The 17,287-nt window shown below is 37.0% G+C and overlaps 1 protein-coding gene across 5 annotated transcripts in view; it reads right to left on the bottom strand.

Moving 5' to 3' along the window:
- CLASP1 (cytoplasmic linker associated protein 1) overlaps window positions 1-17,287 on the bottom strand; it is a 264,483-nt gene that overhangs the window by 135,641 nt on the left and 111,555 nt on the right. For all 5 annotated transcript variants that reach the window (XM_045559400.1, XM_045559396.1, XM_045559398.1 and 2 more), the window contains exon 8: window positions 9,512-9,579. In XM_045559400.1, the coding sequence (XP_045415356.1) occupies window positions 9,512-9,579 (68 nt within the window). The remainder of the gene's footprint in view (window positions 1-9,511; window positions 9,580-17,287) is intronic.

Genomic DNA, 17,287 nt, shown 5'->3' on the forward strand with positions numbered 1-17,287 from the left:
GCCTTCTCCATCTGACTTTACTCATGTAAGACAGTATTCTTTAAAACTGGTATTAAAAAATTTTTTTAACTATTTGATTTCCCCCCCCAAGAAACAGAATATTCCTAACATAAATCTGAAATTAAAAAAGCATCAAAAAGCAATCTTATTTCCACATGGAAGATAAAAATAAGCTGTCCGTTCCAGCTCACGCTACTGAAGCTGGTATCAGAAACAGTCTCTTCCAGGCTATTTTAGGTGGTCTTCTCCTTAGCACAGCTCAACACATTTGCCAGCCTTTTAACACATTATCCTGTATCCGTGACAATGGAAACACTTTCCTAATATATTAAACCACAATCCCAACCTTGTAATAGGCAGAGTCTAATAAACAAGCAGGGAGAGAGGGTGGGAACCCAATACTGGCACCTGATCCACTTATTCACAATCATAGCTTTTAAAGACTACACATGGGTAATAATGCTTGGCTTCTTAACAAAGAAAAAATAACTGATTCACTTTTAAATGAATGCTTTGTCCTAGCTACACTAGGCAATAATTCAGATCTTACCTAACACAATCTGTCATTGGTCTATTTCTTTTCAGACATGCACAGGTATTTCTCACTTCTAACAAAATAGACATGGTATGTGTAACATTTCTCAAGTTATAATTTTTTTAGTGCAAAAAACACAAGCCAGGATGCATCTGGCAGCAGAACGACACCCTGTATACATTACGTATAAGGGCCAATAATTTTGTGATTATTTGTTACCTAGTTTATAGTTTTATCAACAAATAAATATCTTGTCTTTTTCTTTAGCTACAGATTTATTATGGAATTTCATGGATTTAACCAACATGACACTTTCTATCTTTCCTCATAAACATGTTGGCTGTGCATGTGCATTTTTTAACCAAATTAATGTCCATGGGCCTTACTTCAATCAAATCCAATTAAAGACCATTAAGTGGTTGCAGACAAAAACCACTGACTAGTCCATAATTACTGGCTCTTTCATTCTGAAAATCCAATTCTCCCATGAACATAAGCACATCTGCATGAATAAAAAACTTACAAATAATTTGCTTTTGAAACTCATGGAAGGAAAAACTATAATTTTTGCTTCAAGCAGTTTGCTAATTATATGGAGATAAAAAAAAGGAAAAGAAACATCTATATAGCAACATATTTTTAACTCCCATAATCTTGCCATTCAAAGCTGAAAGGCCTTTGGGTAACCTAGCAACAAGAAGGAATCATACAAAGATGAAGTATTCTATTACAGACAGGAAGCTCACTTCAAATTGCTACTTGGCTCCTTTTTCACTGCTGTTTTAGTCAAAATTCTATTACATTTTTAAAAATTAAGTCTATGGATTTCATATAAATATTAATTAAACATCATAGAACAACACGTCAAGAAATACCACCCAGGATGAAACCCACTTATTCCTTAAGAGTATTTCCATTATAATATGTTTCTTCGAACTTAGCTCAAATCCAGAACTTTGATTTCTTGCTCAAAAGAGCACTATGATTCACAAGTAACAAATGAAAAAAATAGATAAAATGGACTTCATCAAAATGTAAAACTTGTGTACACCAAAGGACACAATGAAGAAAGTGAAGAGATAAGCCACAGAATGGGAAAAAAATATTTGCAAATCATATATCTGATAAGAGTCTTATCCAGAAGATATAAAGAACTCTTATAGCTCAACAAAAAAAGACAACCCAGTTTTTAAATGGTCAAAGAACTTGAACAGGGATTTTTCCAAAGAAGATCTACAAACGGCCAGCAAGCACAGGAAACATGCTTAACATCATTTGCCATTAGGGAAATGCAAATCAAACCCACAGTGAGATATCACTTCATACCAACTAGGATGACTATAATCAAAAATTGGAAAATAATTAAGTGTTGCCAGTACGTGCAGTATTTGGAAATTGCTGGTGAGAATATAAAATGGTGCAGCTGCTATGGAAAACAGTTTGGTGGCTCCTCAGTAAGTCACACATCCGGTAATTCCACTCCTAGGTATAGACTAGAACTAAAAACAGGTGTTCAAACAAAAACTTCTACGGTTTACAATAGACAAAAGCTAGAAACTATCCATATGTCCATCAGTGGATGGGCAGTGGCAAGTACACTACAAATAAATGACTTATCCACTTGAAATGGGCAATTGTATGGTATGGGCATATTTCAGTAAAATAGTTTACAAAAGAGCATTACTGTCAATTTAAAGAAAGGGTACATTAAATTTTAAATGCACACTCTAAAATAACCCAAAACTCTAAAAAAGTACAACAGTTATTCCCAAATGATGTTCTTTTCATTTAAAAAATGAGCATATCCCTGAAATGGAGCAGTTGGAAGAGAAACCTATCATTCTGAGCACTAACGATGTCCCAGGCACTGTGCTAAGAGTTTTACACACAATCTTATTTATTCTCCACAACATCACTACAGAGCATTCATTCCATTTTACAGAGGCGCAAACTGTGGCTCAAAAGAATTAAGTCATTTGCTCAAAGTCACATAGCTAAAGACTGGTGGAGCAGGGCAGAGCAGCCTTTCCTAAGGAGAAAGGATGGTCACATGTTTTCAAAGCAACCCCCTTTAACTCCTCCCTGACCTTGTCTACATTTGCCCACATGGAGGAACGTGGTCACCCACACTCCAAAATGAAACACAAGTACTGTTTACCAAACACAGTTACCATTCATGAAACAGATACTTCTTGTCAAGTCCTTATGCTGAGTACAGGCTGCTAAATTTTTACAAGTGGGAGTTTCAAAGACAGAGCATTTAGTAGACACCCTCTGGGTCATCCTAAGAAGGACCTCTGTGAAGATGTAGTTCTAATCAAACGAGGCAGCCTTCAAGTGATCAGAACCTCTGCCCGAAAGGCCATTTAGAATGTGGAAATGAGCCCCATGATGCCATTCACTCGCTTCTTGTGTTTTACTCAGTTCTTCCTCAGCTCCAATTCACATGCCAACACTCCCATGTCTTGAGGCCAGGAGTTCAAGACCAGCCTGGGCAACATAGCCAGACCCCATCTCTACAAAAAATAGAAAATTAGCCCAGCTACTTAGGAGGCTGAGGCAGGATGATCACTTGAACCCATGCACTATGAGGATGCCACCACACTCTAGCCTGGGCGACAGAGCAAGACCTTGTCTCAAAAAACAAAAACAAACTCAAAGTATTCATATGTGCATTTGAGATTACTAACATACAAAGATGAAAAGCCGGTTCCTGTCAAATGAACCAATCAGAGAGAACTCACTGGGACTAAGAACAGAGGACAGACTGTGAAGTGTCCAAATCCTAGAATGAGCAAAAACAGACACACAGTCCCCTGTACTCAGGAGACTTATAGTCCAATGCAGGAGACAGAGATATTAGTCAAATAATTACCAAATGTAAACCTGTCAAAGTGACAGATCTAAGCAGTGAAGCAGGGGCTGCCTGGCCAGGCTTAACAGGGGCATCTGCCACCATTTGGGAGGTCAGGGAAAGCTTTCCAAGGGGCTGAAGCATTGACCCAGGCTGATTTCAGAAGGGCGTGTACTAGCTAGCGAAGAAAAAGAAGACAGAAGGAACATCGCCTGCCTTTTAAAGGAGGGGTAAAAAGGACAGACAGAGGCAGCTGTGGTTTGCCCTCAAGGAAGGGCAGAGACTACAGAGGCTACAGAGTTGGGACTGAGGCTGCAGGGGCCAGATGGATGGAGCACGGCTGCAGTAGGTCCTGGTAAGGATTTTGTGCTTTTCTTGAGAGAGATGTGGAAGTCATAAAAAGATTTTAAAATAAATAAATCAAAATGTATGGTGAGGGCAGGAGGTAGAACCCAGTACAACACGGAGATGTTATGAAAGACCCTTAGTCAAAACCAGAGGGGTGGGACTGAAGCCCTCCCCCGACCATTATCACCATGTAATTAATGTAATTATGTTAATGTTTTTTTCCTTTCCCTTGAGAAGCAAATGGGAGTTATAAATTTTGATTGTTTTCCTGTGTCCTTAGAAGATGACAATAACAGCGTGGACTTTCTCAGGAGGTCAGCGCTTGCGAAATTGCTAAGAAAAATACACCTACTCAGCAACTGATACTCATTTTCTATCTTAATGTTTCTACTAACAATTACAGAAAGGGACATGCCCACGTTTTGAGCCCGACTCAAATGAGGTAACTGGTTACAAGTGCTCCTCGTCACCACAGTCCGGCATTTCTGGGGGGCAGAGATAAAATAAGATTGGCAATGTCCTGAACAGTGTTGAAGCTGGGAGACAGCTACGTGGAGGTACGTGATCCTATTCTATTTACTTTAATATATTAACATATTTGAAATTTCCCAAGAAATTAAAAAGGAAGGAGGTAAGAAGACCTCCCTGCTTTGATGCCATCACCCAGGTGTGCCTATGCAATTTGGCTATGGTTGTGTCCACCTCAAAGAAAGCAGAGGTACAACCTGCTCAAATTTCTGAAAAATGAAAATTTCACGAGCTAATGTCAAAAGGACAGTACAGACAATATTAAATGCTATTTAACACTTGTTCTGGGAGGAAGAAAAAGGGGGACAATAGAAAATCTTTCCGTCGGAGCCTCTTTTGCCTCAATAGTGGTTTCCATGCAGAGAAGGACAGTCCTCATTTTGGCAAGATTCTACAACAGACAACAGATTGAGGGGCCAGAATGGACGCGGTGAGAGAAGTACACAGATTATTTTAATGGTACAGGCAAAGAATGTAAATTGGATGAGAGTGCCGGAGAGGGAGAGAAGTGGATGGATTCAAGAAATATTTGAGTTAAAATCCATAGGAATCGGTGATAATATACATGACAAATGAGGAAAAGGGAGGCATTAAAGATGACACCTAAGTTTTCATTTACATGCCAGGATGGATAATGGAGCAGTCACGAGTATAGGAAGTACAGAAAAGATCCAGTATGGGGTTATATTTATTGTTCTGTGTTTTATCTTTCAGCCAGAAGTAGAATATAAATCTGGTTTTAGATACATGTTTCAAATACAAGAGGAAATGTCAGACAGGCAGCTGCTTCACATACAGCTCCAACCCTATGGCAAGATCCAGACAGGAGAAAAACATTTACGAAAACATGTGATACGGTTAGTAAATAAAATTATAGTCATGAATAAGTATAGCCAGGGAGAAAGTGCTGCCTAAGAAATGAAAAGGCCTAGAATTAAACTTTAAGAATTTAATGACCAAGTAGGAGACATTAAACAAAAGGAGACCAAAAACATGCAGCCCAAAAAGAAGAGAGGAGATCAGGCCCAATCTCTATCCCTTTTGTTCTTTTGGTAAAAAACACGCAATAATTTCTTAGGTATGAAACCTAAAACACAAACAACAAAAGAAAAAAATATATTAGGCTTCATAAAAATTAAAAACTTTGTATTTCAAATGACACTACCAAGTGAAAAGAAAACCCACAGAATGGGAGGAAATACTTATAAATCACATATGTGATAAGGTTCTAGTATTTAGCATATATAAAGAATTCTTTTAACTCAACAATAGACAACACCATTTAAAAATGGGCAAAAAATTTATTTGAATAGATGTTTCTCCAAGGAAGGTATATAAATGGCTAACAAGCACATGAAAAAGATGCTCAATATTATGACCCATTGGGGAAATGCAAATCAAAACCACAATGAGATACCACTTTGTATCCACGATGACGACAATGAAAAAGAGATAATAACAACTGTTGACGAGGATGTGCAGAAACAAACTCTCATACATGTTTCCTGGTGAGAATGCAAAATGGTGCAGCCATTTCCACATGAATGAACCTTGAAAACATGATGCTAAGTGAAAGAAGCCAAACATTGTATGATTCCATTTATACAGAATTTCCAGAGCAGGAAAATCCAGAGACAGAAAGTAGGCTGCCAAAGATTGGGGGCAGAGGGGAAGAGGGAATGAGTACCAATGGGCATGGGTTTTCTTGGGGTGATAAAATATTTTAGAATTAAATAGTAGTGATGGCTGCAAACTTTTTGAATATATTTTTAAAAAAACACCAAATCATGTACTTTTAAAAAGTGATAATTTTAGTAGGTGATTATATATCTCAATTTTTAATTATGTTGATGGCTTAAAAAAAAAACCCAATACCTATTTATGATAAAAACTCAGATAAATAGGAATAAATAAGAACTACCTCATCTTGGTTTAAAAAAAAAAACTATAAAAACCCTACAGCTAACACCACACTCAATACCTGGGAACTGGCAAGGATGTGTAGTCTTACCACTCTTATGTTACACAATGCTAGAAGTTCTAGCCAGTGCAATAAGGCAAGTAAAAGAAATGAAAGGCATAAAGATCTGAAAGAGATAAAACTGCTCCTATTTGCAGATAACATGATCGTCAATGTAGAAAGTCCCAATGAAGTTACAAAAACTCCTAGAACTAGTTAGTTAGTTCAGAAAGGTCTAAGCTGTATAACAAAATGGAGAAAGTAGAGGGTGGATGGATTTAGAGGAAACAGAACAGTCCAGAAGAGTTCAAAGCAGTTGATGAGCAAAAAAAAAAGAGAGAGAGAGAGAAAGAAAAAAGGAAGAGAGAAGAGAGAAGAGGAGGGAAGCGGAGGGGAGGAGAGGAGAGGGGAGGGAATAAATTAGAGGAAGAAGGAAATTAGGTAGTTTATTTTTTGACTGCTATTGAACAGGCTGATCTTACTGGTGTCTCAAAGTTACTGTAAAGAAATGGGTTAGAAATTCGAAAATTTTATGCACAGGCCTTTATATTACTTGTTTTCCTTTAAACAAATATTTTGGCTCTAACAATTAAAATATATACATGTGTATCTATATATGTATATACATATATACACTAAAGATTATAGGCTTCCAAGAAATTTTGAATTAAGGCTTCCTTACCATTTGCCACTTTTAACATAGATGCCTAAAGAAACTGTTTTCATCCTCAACCCTACTCCTATGCCCACAGATACATACAGACAGACAGACACACACACACACACATAAAATAAGAGAATCTGGGGGCAATACTTACACCTAGGTACTTAGAATAAAATGCCGCAGTGATATACCCAATTCCACACAATTCTGGTATTCTTGAGATTAAATCATATTTGTCATATTCATGGAAACCCGCCGAGCTGCGGTCCCCAACCCCTGGGCCACAGAGGCAAGCGAGCAAAGCCTCATCTCTATTTACAGCTGCTCCCCATCACTCACATCACTCACATCACTCACATCACTGCCTGAGCCATGCCTCCCGTCAGATCAGCAGTGGCATTAGATTGTGCATTATGGTGAGTTGTATAATTATTTCATATTATGAAACGATTCATATTTCATAATTCATTTTCCACATTCATATTTCATATTAAATGTACTAATAAAAGAAATAAAGTGCACAATAAATGTAATGCGCTTGAATCATCCCAAAACCATCCCCTCCCACCCTTGTGGTCTGTGGAGAAATTGCCTTCCATGAAACCAGTCCCTGCTGCCAAAAAGGTTGGGGACTGCTGCCATAGAGTATATGTATGCTCTTCTAGGCAAGGAACCCAATATGGACACAGTCTTTCTTCCCAAAGCCAGCACTATAATGAGATTCCTTTCATAGTTATAATACTGGCGCATGAAGAACAAATTTGCTTTTCTGCCACTATTTCTAATTCCTTGCCCAGAAGTTTCTGTCTTCGTGTTAACAATTCTTAAACAAACACACACACACAAAAGTAAAAGCATGTGTCCAGTAACTAACTGCCTGCATACACCTACCTGCCCATGGACACCCATTAACCCACTCACCACCAGCACGTAACTCAGATGCCAGAGTTCTAGTCAGAGCTCTACCAATGACACATTTCTTTTAAGTACATATAAAAGTATATATGAACATACAGGGTAAAAGAGAGAGAATTATACTACCGTTAAAACTATATACAAATTATACAGTTAAAGGAAAATGGAGTATAACAAAATATGGAAAAATAAAAAATGATTTTGTCAGTAACAGCTGAATTATGGTAAATACTAGTTTTTCTATTAATATTGTTATGTTTTTACAATCATATAAAAAAGTGAAGGATTAATGAAAGCATTTTTAGATCACATTAAGCATTTTATAGGAAACATGCTATCTAAAGAAAAATTCCTTTGGAATAATAATGGGATAATGGTAGGTACACAGCAGACCCTCATTCTGTCACCTGCTCTGCCCTCATGTACCAAGTCGCTTTGGGGAAAAGCACTGAAACTTTTCTTTACGAATTCAAGATACTCAAAATTTGAAGGATATGATCTAAGATCCCTAAAAATTCTAAAATAGGTATGATGCAATGAGTGACGTATCCAGAGTTAGAAATAAGTTCTTATTCGCAATTAACTTTTTGATGACTTTTCATTCACACATTAATTCCCTCCTGTCTTTTCTCCTCTCCTTCTGGAATCAGAAGAATTACCCACTTGTCCTGAAATATCATCACTAAGTATAGTGAAAGGAATACAGGAATTGGAAACAATAGGTCACAACTCACATCACAACCATTACTTCATTTATTCAACAACATTTATCGCACGCCTACCACATGCCAGGGATTCTTCAAGACATTGAGCTTATGCTCAATGAGAATAAAATAATGGGAAATAAAGGGACTAAAATAAAGTTCACGCTGTTCTAAGTAAACACATATTTTGTAGTGATAAGCACTAAAAAGAAAACTCAAGCAGGGTAAGAGCACAGAGAGTCCCTGGGTGTGCTATTCTGGGTAGCCTCTGTAATGAAATGACACTATAGAAGTGAGATCTGCATGGAGTGAGGGAGAAGGCCATAATGACACCCAGGGGACAAATGTTTCAGGCAGAAGGAATCATAAGCACAGAGGCCCTCAAACAGGAATTGCTCAGAATGTACAAAAGTAGCAAAGAGGCCAATGTGGCAGGAGCAAATAGAACTTTCACAAAGAATAGTAGGAATGACATCAGAATAGTGGTAGGTGCCAGATGATGCAGAGCATGGTGGGCCATGGCGAGCCACTGAATTGTAGTCTGGGTATGATGGGAAGCCTTTGGAGGATTTGGAAATGAAGATTAATATCACCTGATTTACATTCTAAAAGGTAAGTCTGGTTGCTATGTGAAAAACAGACTTTAGGCATGAGGAAAGAGCAGAAGAAAAGATACTGGTTAGCTAGGTACCACAGAGCCCAGATAAAATAGCATGACAGCTTGCTCTAGGAAGATAGTAGCAGTGATAGTGAGAATTACTGAGATTCAGAATGCAGTTTTAAAAGTAAAGCCAACGGGATTAGTTAATGGATTTAATACAGGTTATGAAAGAAAGTCAATGATGACTCCATAGTTTCTAGCCAGGGAAAGTGGGTGAATGGAGGTTAAGTTTTAAGACCTGGAAACCCTTACTAAAATAACTAATTCACCCGTTCACAAATAGCATAAGTATTACTGACATAAAACTGAAAAGGCAGAAATAGAGATTGCTTTTCTACTCACCATTTGCAGACTGTATCATGTTCCCGGATTTCTGGACTTCATCAAATTTTGTAAAAATTACATTCAACCTACATGGAAACGAAAATACACATAAGCTATTAATCATCAAGGTTTACAGCCAATTATATTAAAACACGAATGTGAGGTTGAACCCTACCACTCCCAAAAAAGTCAATGATACAGACCTATCTAATAACAAAAGCAATAACTATATCAATAACATTAACAATAGCCAACAATAACTGAGCACTTACTATAAGTCAAGAATAGGCCTATGGGTCTATCTGAAAGATCTCATTCAATCATACTAACAGCCTTATGAAAGATTCTTATCATCCCCATTTTACAGATAAGGAAATCAAGACCCCATACCTTTCTTAAGGTAACATAGTGAGGTGGAGATGCTAGCCCTGAGAGTGAGAATCTAGAGCCCATGCTGACATTACATTAAACTGACGAGTCTATACAAAATGTACACATTATGAAGACAGTATACTTCTCCTATTTCTTTCTAAGCATAGGCTGTCAATTACTTAGGATATAGCTTTTCAAAATGTACTAAAATTACACTACAAAAGCTTATGCTGGCTTACGCTGACTTACGCTTAATTCAAAAATTATATAAATAATTTCTTTAGAAACAAATGTCATGACTGACTAATCTTCAGCTAAAAACAGTCTACATTACATTTATTTTCTATTAATGGATCATTTCACATTAGCACTTAAAGTAAAGTAAAATTCCCCAACCAGTCAAAATATTCCATCCTGGTGATATCAAAAATGAGAGGAAAAGGTGGGAAAAAGGTGTTACCTTACCTAGCAGAAAAAGTTAAGAAAAAAGAAGTTTCCCAAGCAAAACACAGGTATATTGGAGTAAGAGTATAGGTTGAGATTATAAAGCAATGTATTTTTACAGTCAAATCTGTGCCACACATTTTGGGGACATTTTAGCACTTTCTAACATACCATCCTGTCCTACAAGCTCTAATCATTGCAAGTATGTTTGTCTTTTCTTCCCAAGCAGAATGGAAGCTCCCTGGGGGTAGAGATGGAAGCCATATTCTTTTGGTTCTCTGTGCCAAGCACCATGCCATGCAGATGCTCACTCAAGGGAGTTACATGACTGTGTTAGACATGTAATCTACCACGTCCCCACTCTCACTCTGGAAAACTTTAGATACTTCACACACATTCTGGTGTTAGACCATTCATTTGCTCATTCACTCAACAAATACTTGAATGTCCATTACGTGCCTAGGACGAGCTAGCTAGATGCCAAATGTGTAAAGTTCCTACCCTCTGGAACTTACCTATTAAGGAACAGGGAAGCCAAAAATACATATCAGCAAATGAAAGGGATGAACCAGCCTAATACACTGCCTCTCCCCATTCCATGGGAGACATCAATAATCTTTTCAAGCCATCTTTCCATTAAGCCCAGATGTGCCCTCAGAATCCTTCTCAAAACTGCTCTAGGCAGCCACTATCAATTAATCAAAGTTGGTACTGAATAAAAGTTCAATTGCCATCTCAGGACCAGATATAAATAAAACTATCACTCACTTTCAAATCCAGTGGTTACTAAAGATCGGGAAAGATGCCTTAGACTCAATTTCTTATGATGTTTCCATTACCTTCCCTTTTAAAAGTAACAAAGATCTCCAATGGCTTGACAAGCTCATGAATAATATCACTACACAGGTTGCCAGGGCATGCCCTGACTAATGCACCACTTTATTGCGTCACAACCACACCTCTGATGTGGGCATGCCTATAAGTTTGCAAATTAGGGTTGAGTATACCTCTAGTCTGGTTGTTTCTGAACTTACTGGAAGAGGGCAAGTATTTCTTCCATTCCTGGGAGAGTATTCACCACTATAAATGGCAAATGTGTCAGAGTATGTAGATTCCTTATCAGTGGTGAGGTCTACTTACTGTGACCAAATTACCCACAACCTTGCAGGCCCTAATAACTGGGTATGAGAACTCAGTTGTTAAAGGAGAGCATTATAAAGATCACTGTTATTGGTACTTGCACCTTAATTCAGAATTCCCTTTGCTTTCACATTCCTATCTTACTAGCTCCCTCATTCTCTGCTCAATAATGCTGATATAACAGCTCCTACAGAGGTTACCACCTCAAGAGACAGTCTAACACAAACAAAACATTCCTTATGAATGGAAAGACTGGCTTTTGTCTGAGCACAGAAATATAAAATGCCTCTCTTGGGAATTAGCAATTTGCACAAATCCAAAAGGGTGAGTTTCATAAAATCAAAGACATCGAATACATTAACTAATGATTACCCCTCTGAAGCCACCAAATTTTATTTTAAATCTTTGGATCTCAATTTAAAATGAATTTTTTTACTGGTTTGACAAAAAACTACCATTTTCACCTACATTTTCTGAATTTAAATTTTGGTATTTCACTCTTCAATTCAATTAGAATTTATATTACTATAAGATTTAGAACAAATTCCTTCCTAGGGAAAAAAAAAATTTTTTTTTTGAGAGAGTATCTCGCTCTGTCACCTGTGCTATAGTGCCATGGTGTCAGCCTAGCTCACAGCAACACAAACTCCTGGGCTCAAGCGATCCTCCTGCCTCAGCCTCCTGAGTAGCTAGGACTAAAGGTGTTCACCACCACACCTGGCTAAATTTTTTTTTTCTATTTCTAGTTGGCCTACTAATTTCTTTCTATTTTTAGTAGAGACAGCGGACTTGCTCTTGCTGAGGCTGGTCTTGAACTCCTGACCTCAAGCAATCCTTCCGCCTCGGCCTCCAAGAGTGCTAGATTACAGGCATGAGTCACCACAGCAGGCCAGGAAAAATTTATAAAATTTAAATTTTAAATAATTTCCTAGAAACAAATATTTACTTCAGGTACAGCAATCTCAGTCAACCACAGCTCTACTTATATACTCAGAGCTTTTAACATGAAAAAGAGGGATCAAAATAAACAAAACGGCCGGCTCATACCTGTAATCCTAGCAGAAGGACTGCTTGAGGCTAGGAGTTCAAAACCAGACTGAGCAAAAGCTAGACAGTCCCCCCGACCCTCCCACATTCTCTACAAAACATAGAAAAATTAGCCGGGCATGGTGGTGCCTGCCTGTAGTCCCAGATACTCAGGAGGCTGAGGCAGGAGGATCGCTTGAGCCCCGGAGTTTGAGGTTGCAGTGAGCTATGATCATGCCACTGCATTCTAGCCCGGGAAAAGAGCAAGACCCTGTCTCAAAAAAATAAACAAACAAACACACAAACACATACTCAAAAATCTCAACCCAGAGGACAGAAGAGATCTGGAAGAGAAAAGAAAAGTTTTAAAAACACATTATTTGCCAGGTACAGTGGTATGCACCTGTAGTTCCAGCTAGTTACTAGGCTGAGGTGGCAGGATCACTTGAGCTCAGGAGTTCTGAGGCCAGCCTGCGCAACAGAGCAAGAAACCCCATATCTTAAAAAAAAATAAATAAAAATGAAATCACTAATGCTTCTAAGAGATAAGAGAAAATGCTACAATCATAAAAGCAAACAGAGAAGGAGTCCCTCAAAATGGCTGAATAAGGATCCTTGAAAATCTGCGACTCCAAAGAAGCAAAGAGAACAATGGCAAAACTTGTCAAAAATCAATGTTTTCAAAACTCTGGAAACTGAGCAAAGGCTCACAACAATCTGAAGAGCATTTCTTCAAGAAAAATGGCTGAGTCTTGGTAATAACAGTGATTTTGCTGTGCCCTATTTCTACCTCCAATTCAGCAGCTGAAAACCAACATCCTCACAATCACGGTAGTTTGAAAACCAGCAGCCTGGCAGTCACTGGAAAGAGCTGAACAAGTCTGTAGCTGCTCCCAAATCCCCATTCCCAGAGAACTATCACTTCACTTGTCTGGGACATCCCTGTAAACCCACTGGCAGAGCTTGTCTTTATTTGACCTGACTCAAGAGATTGCTCAATGTGAGAGGCTTTTACCTTGAGGTTATGATCAAAACTAATCAGCAACAATCCCTGAATGTGGCAGATGCCTGAGACAACAATAACAATTGAAGCAAAGAAGCTGACCCAAAAATTTAAAAGGAAAAACTGGAAATGAGATGTCCACAGGAAACTTTGAAAGCACTAAGATACTCAACATTGATTGATCTTGAGGCTCTGAACAAGCAGGAAGTAAGAAAAGGAAGACAGGTGCAAAATACCTGCCAGAGTCCTTAAGGCATATCCCCAAACACTGAGAGCCAGTCAGCAAAGGCTGCGAGATTTGCTGGTTCAATACATTTAAGAAAATCTCTGTGCAATCATTAGCAGACCACTAAGCTAACCAAGCAGAGAATTCACTGGCCACATAAAGTAATAAAGACTTTAAAGAATTAGTTCAGGAAAGTCAGAGTAACAATGAGCAACATAAACAATACACAGCAACAACAACAAACCTAGAGAGGGGAAAGAATCTGATTTCCTGAGTTATCACAGTATATTACTGAAAATGTTCAGTTTCGATGAAAAATTATAAGACATGTAAAGAAACAAAAAAATATGGCCCATATGCAGGGGGCAAAAAAAATCAATAGAAACTACCCTTAAGGAAGCCCAGACATTGGCCTAACTCAATGAAGACTTGAAATCTACTCATATAAATATGTTGAGAGATCTAAGGGAAATTTCTAAAGAATTAAAGTATGAGAATAATATCTCATCAAGTAGAGAATAACTAACAGATAGAAAATACAAAAATGAACTATATAGAAATTCTAAAGATAAAAAGTATAATAGCTGAAATAAAAAGTTCACTAGAGAGGTTCAACAGCAGATTCAAGCTAGGACAAGAAAGAATCAGCAAACTTGGAGTGAGTCAACTGATGTTAACCTGTCTGAGTAACAGAAGAAAAAAGAACAACAAAAATATGAACAGAGCTTAAGAGAGCATCTTACAAAACCAATGTGTCAATATACATATAATGGGAGTCCCAGGAAAGGAGAAAAAGGGGAAAAAGGATATATGAAGAATAATGGGTACAAACTTCACATATTTGATATAAAACAATCTACATAGTTAATAAGCACAACAAACTCCAAATGGGATAAACTTAAAGAGATCCAAACCTAGACACATAATAACCAAACTGTCAGAAGACTAAGAGAAAAATCTTTAAAGCAACAATACAGAAGCTATTCATTAAGTACAAGGCATCTTCAAAAAGGTCAATATCTGATTTCTAATGAGAAACAATGACAGTCAGGTGGAAGTAGGATGACATATTCAAAGTCCTGAAATTAAAAGACTGTCAACCAAGAATTCTGTACTAACAAAATTATCCTTCAAAGACAAAGGAGAATTTAAGACATTACCAGATAAACAAAAAATTAGTCTTTCAGATTGAAATGAAAGGACCCCAAACAACAACCCAAATGCACAAGAAGAAATAAAGAACATCAGTAAAAATACACAGGTAAATATAAATGACATAGGTAAATATAAAAGATAGTACAAATATTTTTTCAGTTTTAGTTCTTTCCTGGACCTACGTGACTTAAAAAGAAACTGGATAAATCAATAAGTATAAAACTGTGTGTGTTGGTGGATTCATAATGTATAAAGATGCAATTTGCATGACAATAATAGCAAAAAAGAGGGAGAGGAAAACAGAGCTAAGTAGAAGTAAAGTTTTTAATACTGAAATGAAATAGTATCAATTTGAACTGCACTATTTTAAGTTAAGATGTTAATTGTAATCCCCAGAGCAACCATTAAGAAAATAATTCCCCAAAACTAATAAAGAAACAGTAAGAAAATTCAAGTGGTACACTAGAAAACATCTGTTTAACACAAAATAAGGCAGTAATGGAAGAACAACAACAACAAAAAAAGCCATGACATATATAACACTAACAGCAAACTGACACACATAAATTCTACCTTACCAGGACTACACTAAATATGAATAGATCAAACACTCCAGTGAAAAGGCAAAGAATGTCAGACTGCATAAACAAGACTCAACTTTAATATATTTACAAGAGGTAGATTGCTTGCTTGATTGATTGATGAGACAGGGTCTCAATCTGTCACCCAGGCTGGAGTACAGTGGCACAATCATAGCTTAATGTCACCTCAAACTCCTAGGCTCAAGCTATTCTCCAACCTCGGCCTCTCAAAGTGCTGAAATTACAGGTGCCACTGCACCTGGTCTATTTATTTATTTTTAAGAGATGGGGTCTTGCTGTATTGCCCAGGCTGGATTCCAAATCCTGGACTCAAGCAACCCTCCCACTTCAGCCTCTCATGTAGCCCAAAAGACTCATTTGAGATTCAAAGACACAAAGATATTGAAAGTAAAGAAACGAAAAAGGTATTTCATGCAAATAGTACACAAGGAGAGCTGGAATGCTCATACTGGTATCAAATAACATAAACCTTAAGAAAAAAACTGTTATTGGGCACAAAGAAATTTTAGAATGATAAAAGGGTCAATGCATCAGGAAGACGTAACAATTATAAATACATATGTACCTAAGAACAAAGCCCCTAAATACATGAAGCAAAAAAGTGACAGAACTGAAGACAGATATAGATAATTCAACAGTGTTAACTGGAGCCTTCAATACTGCACATTCAATAATAGATTTTAAAAACTAGAAAGAGAATCAACAAGAAAATAACAGACTTCAACAACACTGTAATCCAAGTAGGGTAGACATTTATAAGACACTCCCACAAATAACAGCAGAATACACCTTCTTTTCAAGTGCACATGGAACATTCTCCAGGAGAGGCCACAGGGTAGGCCATAAAAACAAGCCCTAATAAATTACAAATGACTGAAACTGTACAAAATTATATTCCCTAACCACAATGGGACGAAACTAGAAATCAATAACAAAAAGAAATAAGAAAGTCATGAATAATGTAGAAATCAAACATTCTTAAGTAACAAATGAGTCAAAAATGACAATAAAAGAGGAATTGGAAAATACTTTGAAAAAAATGAAAATAAAAAACAAAATATACCAAAACCTATAGGAGGCAGCTAAAACAGTACTTAGAAATTTATAGGTGTAAATGCCTATATTAAAACAGAAGAAAGATCTCAAATTAATAATCTAAACTTCCATCTTAATAAACTGAAAAAAAGAAAAGCAAACCAAACCAACCCAAAAGGAAACCGTAAAGATTAGAGTAAAATACAGAATAGAAAAACAATAGGAAAAAAAAAAAAAAACCAATGAAACCAAGTTAGTTCTTCGTAAAGATCAAATGGACAAACCTTTAGTTAGACCAACCACAAGAAAACAAAGAAAACTCAAATTAATGAAATAAAAACCTCAAAGGGGGGACATTACTATTGACAATGCAAAAATAAAAAAGGATTACAAAGGAATTCTATGAAAAATTATATGTCAAAAATTAGATAATCAGGATGAAATGGATAAATTCCTAGACAGACCCAAGCTACCAACACTGACTCAAGAAGAAACAAAAAATTTGAAAAGACCTGTAACAGAAGATTGAATTAGTAATTTAAAAATATCCCTCAAAGAAAAGCTCAGTCTCAAATGGTTTCACATTTGGTCAATACTACCAAATGTCTAAAGAAGAATTAACAATCCTTAGAAGGAATCCTTCATGAACTTTTTAAAAATAGAAGAGATTAGGGGAAACTGTGGGTATGGGAGAAAAGGGATAAGTAAACTCTCCATGCTATCCAATTAATTTTTCAATAAACCTAAAACTGCACTAAAAGAAAAAGTCTATTAATTAAAGACAGAATGTA

This window comes from Lemur catta, chromosome 8, assembly GCF_020740605.2.
Source record: "Lemur catta isolate mLemCat1 chromosome 8, mLemCat1.pri, whole genome shotgun sequence".
Classification (NCBI taxonomy): domain Eukaryota; kingdom Metazoa; phylum Chordata; class Mammalia; order Primates; family Lemuridae; genus Lemur; species Lemur catta.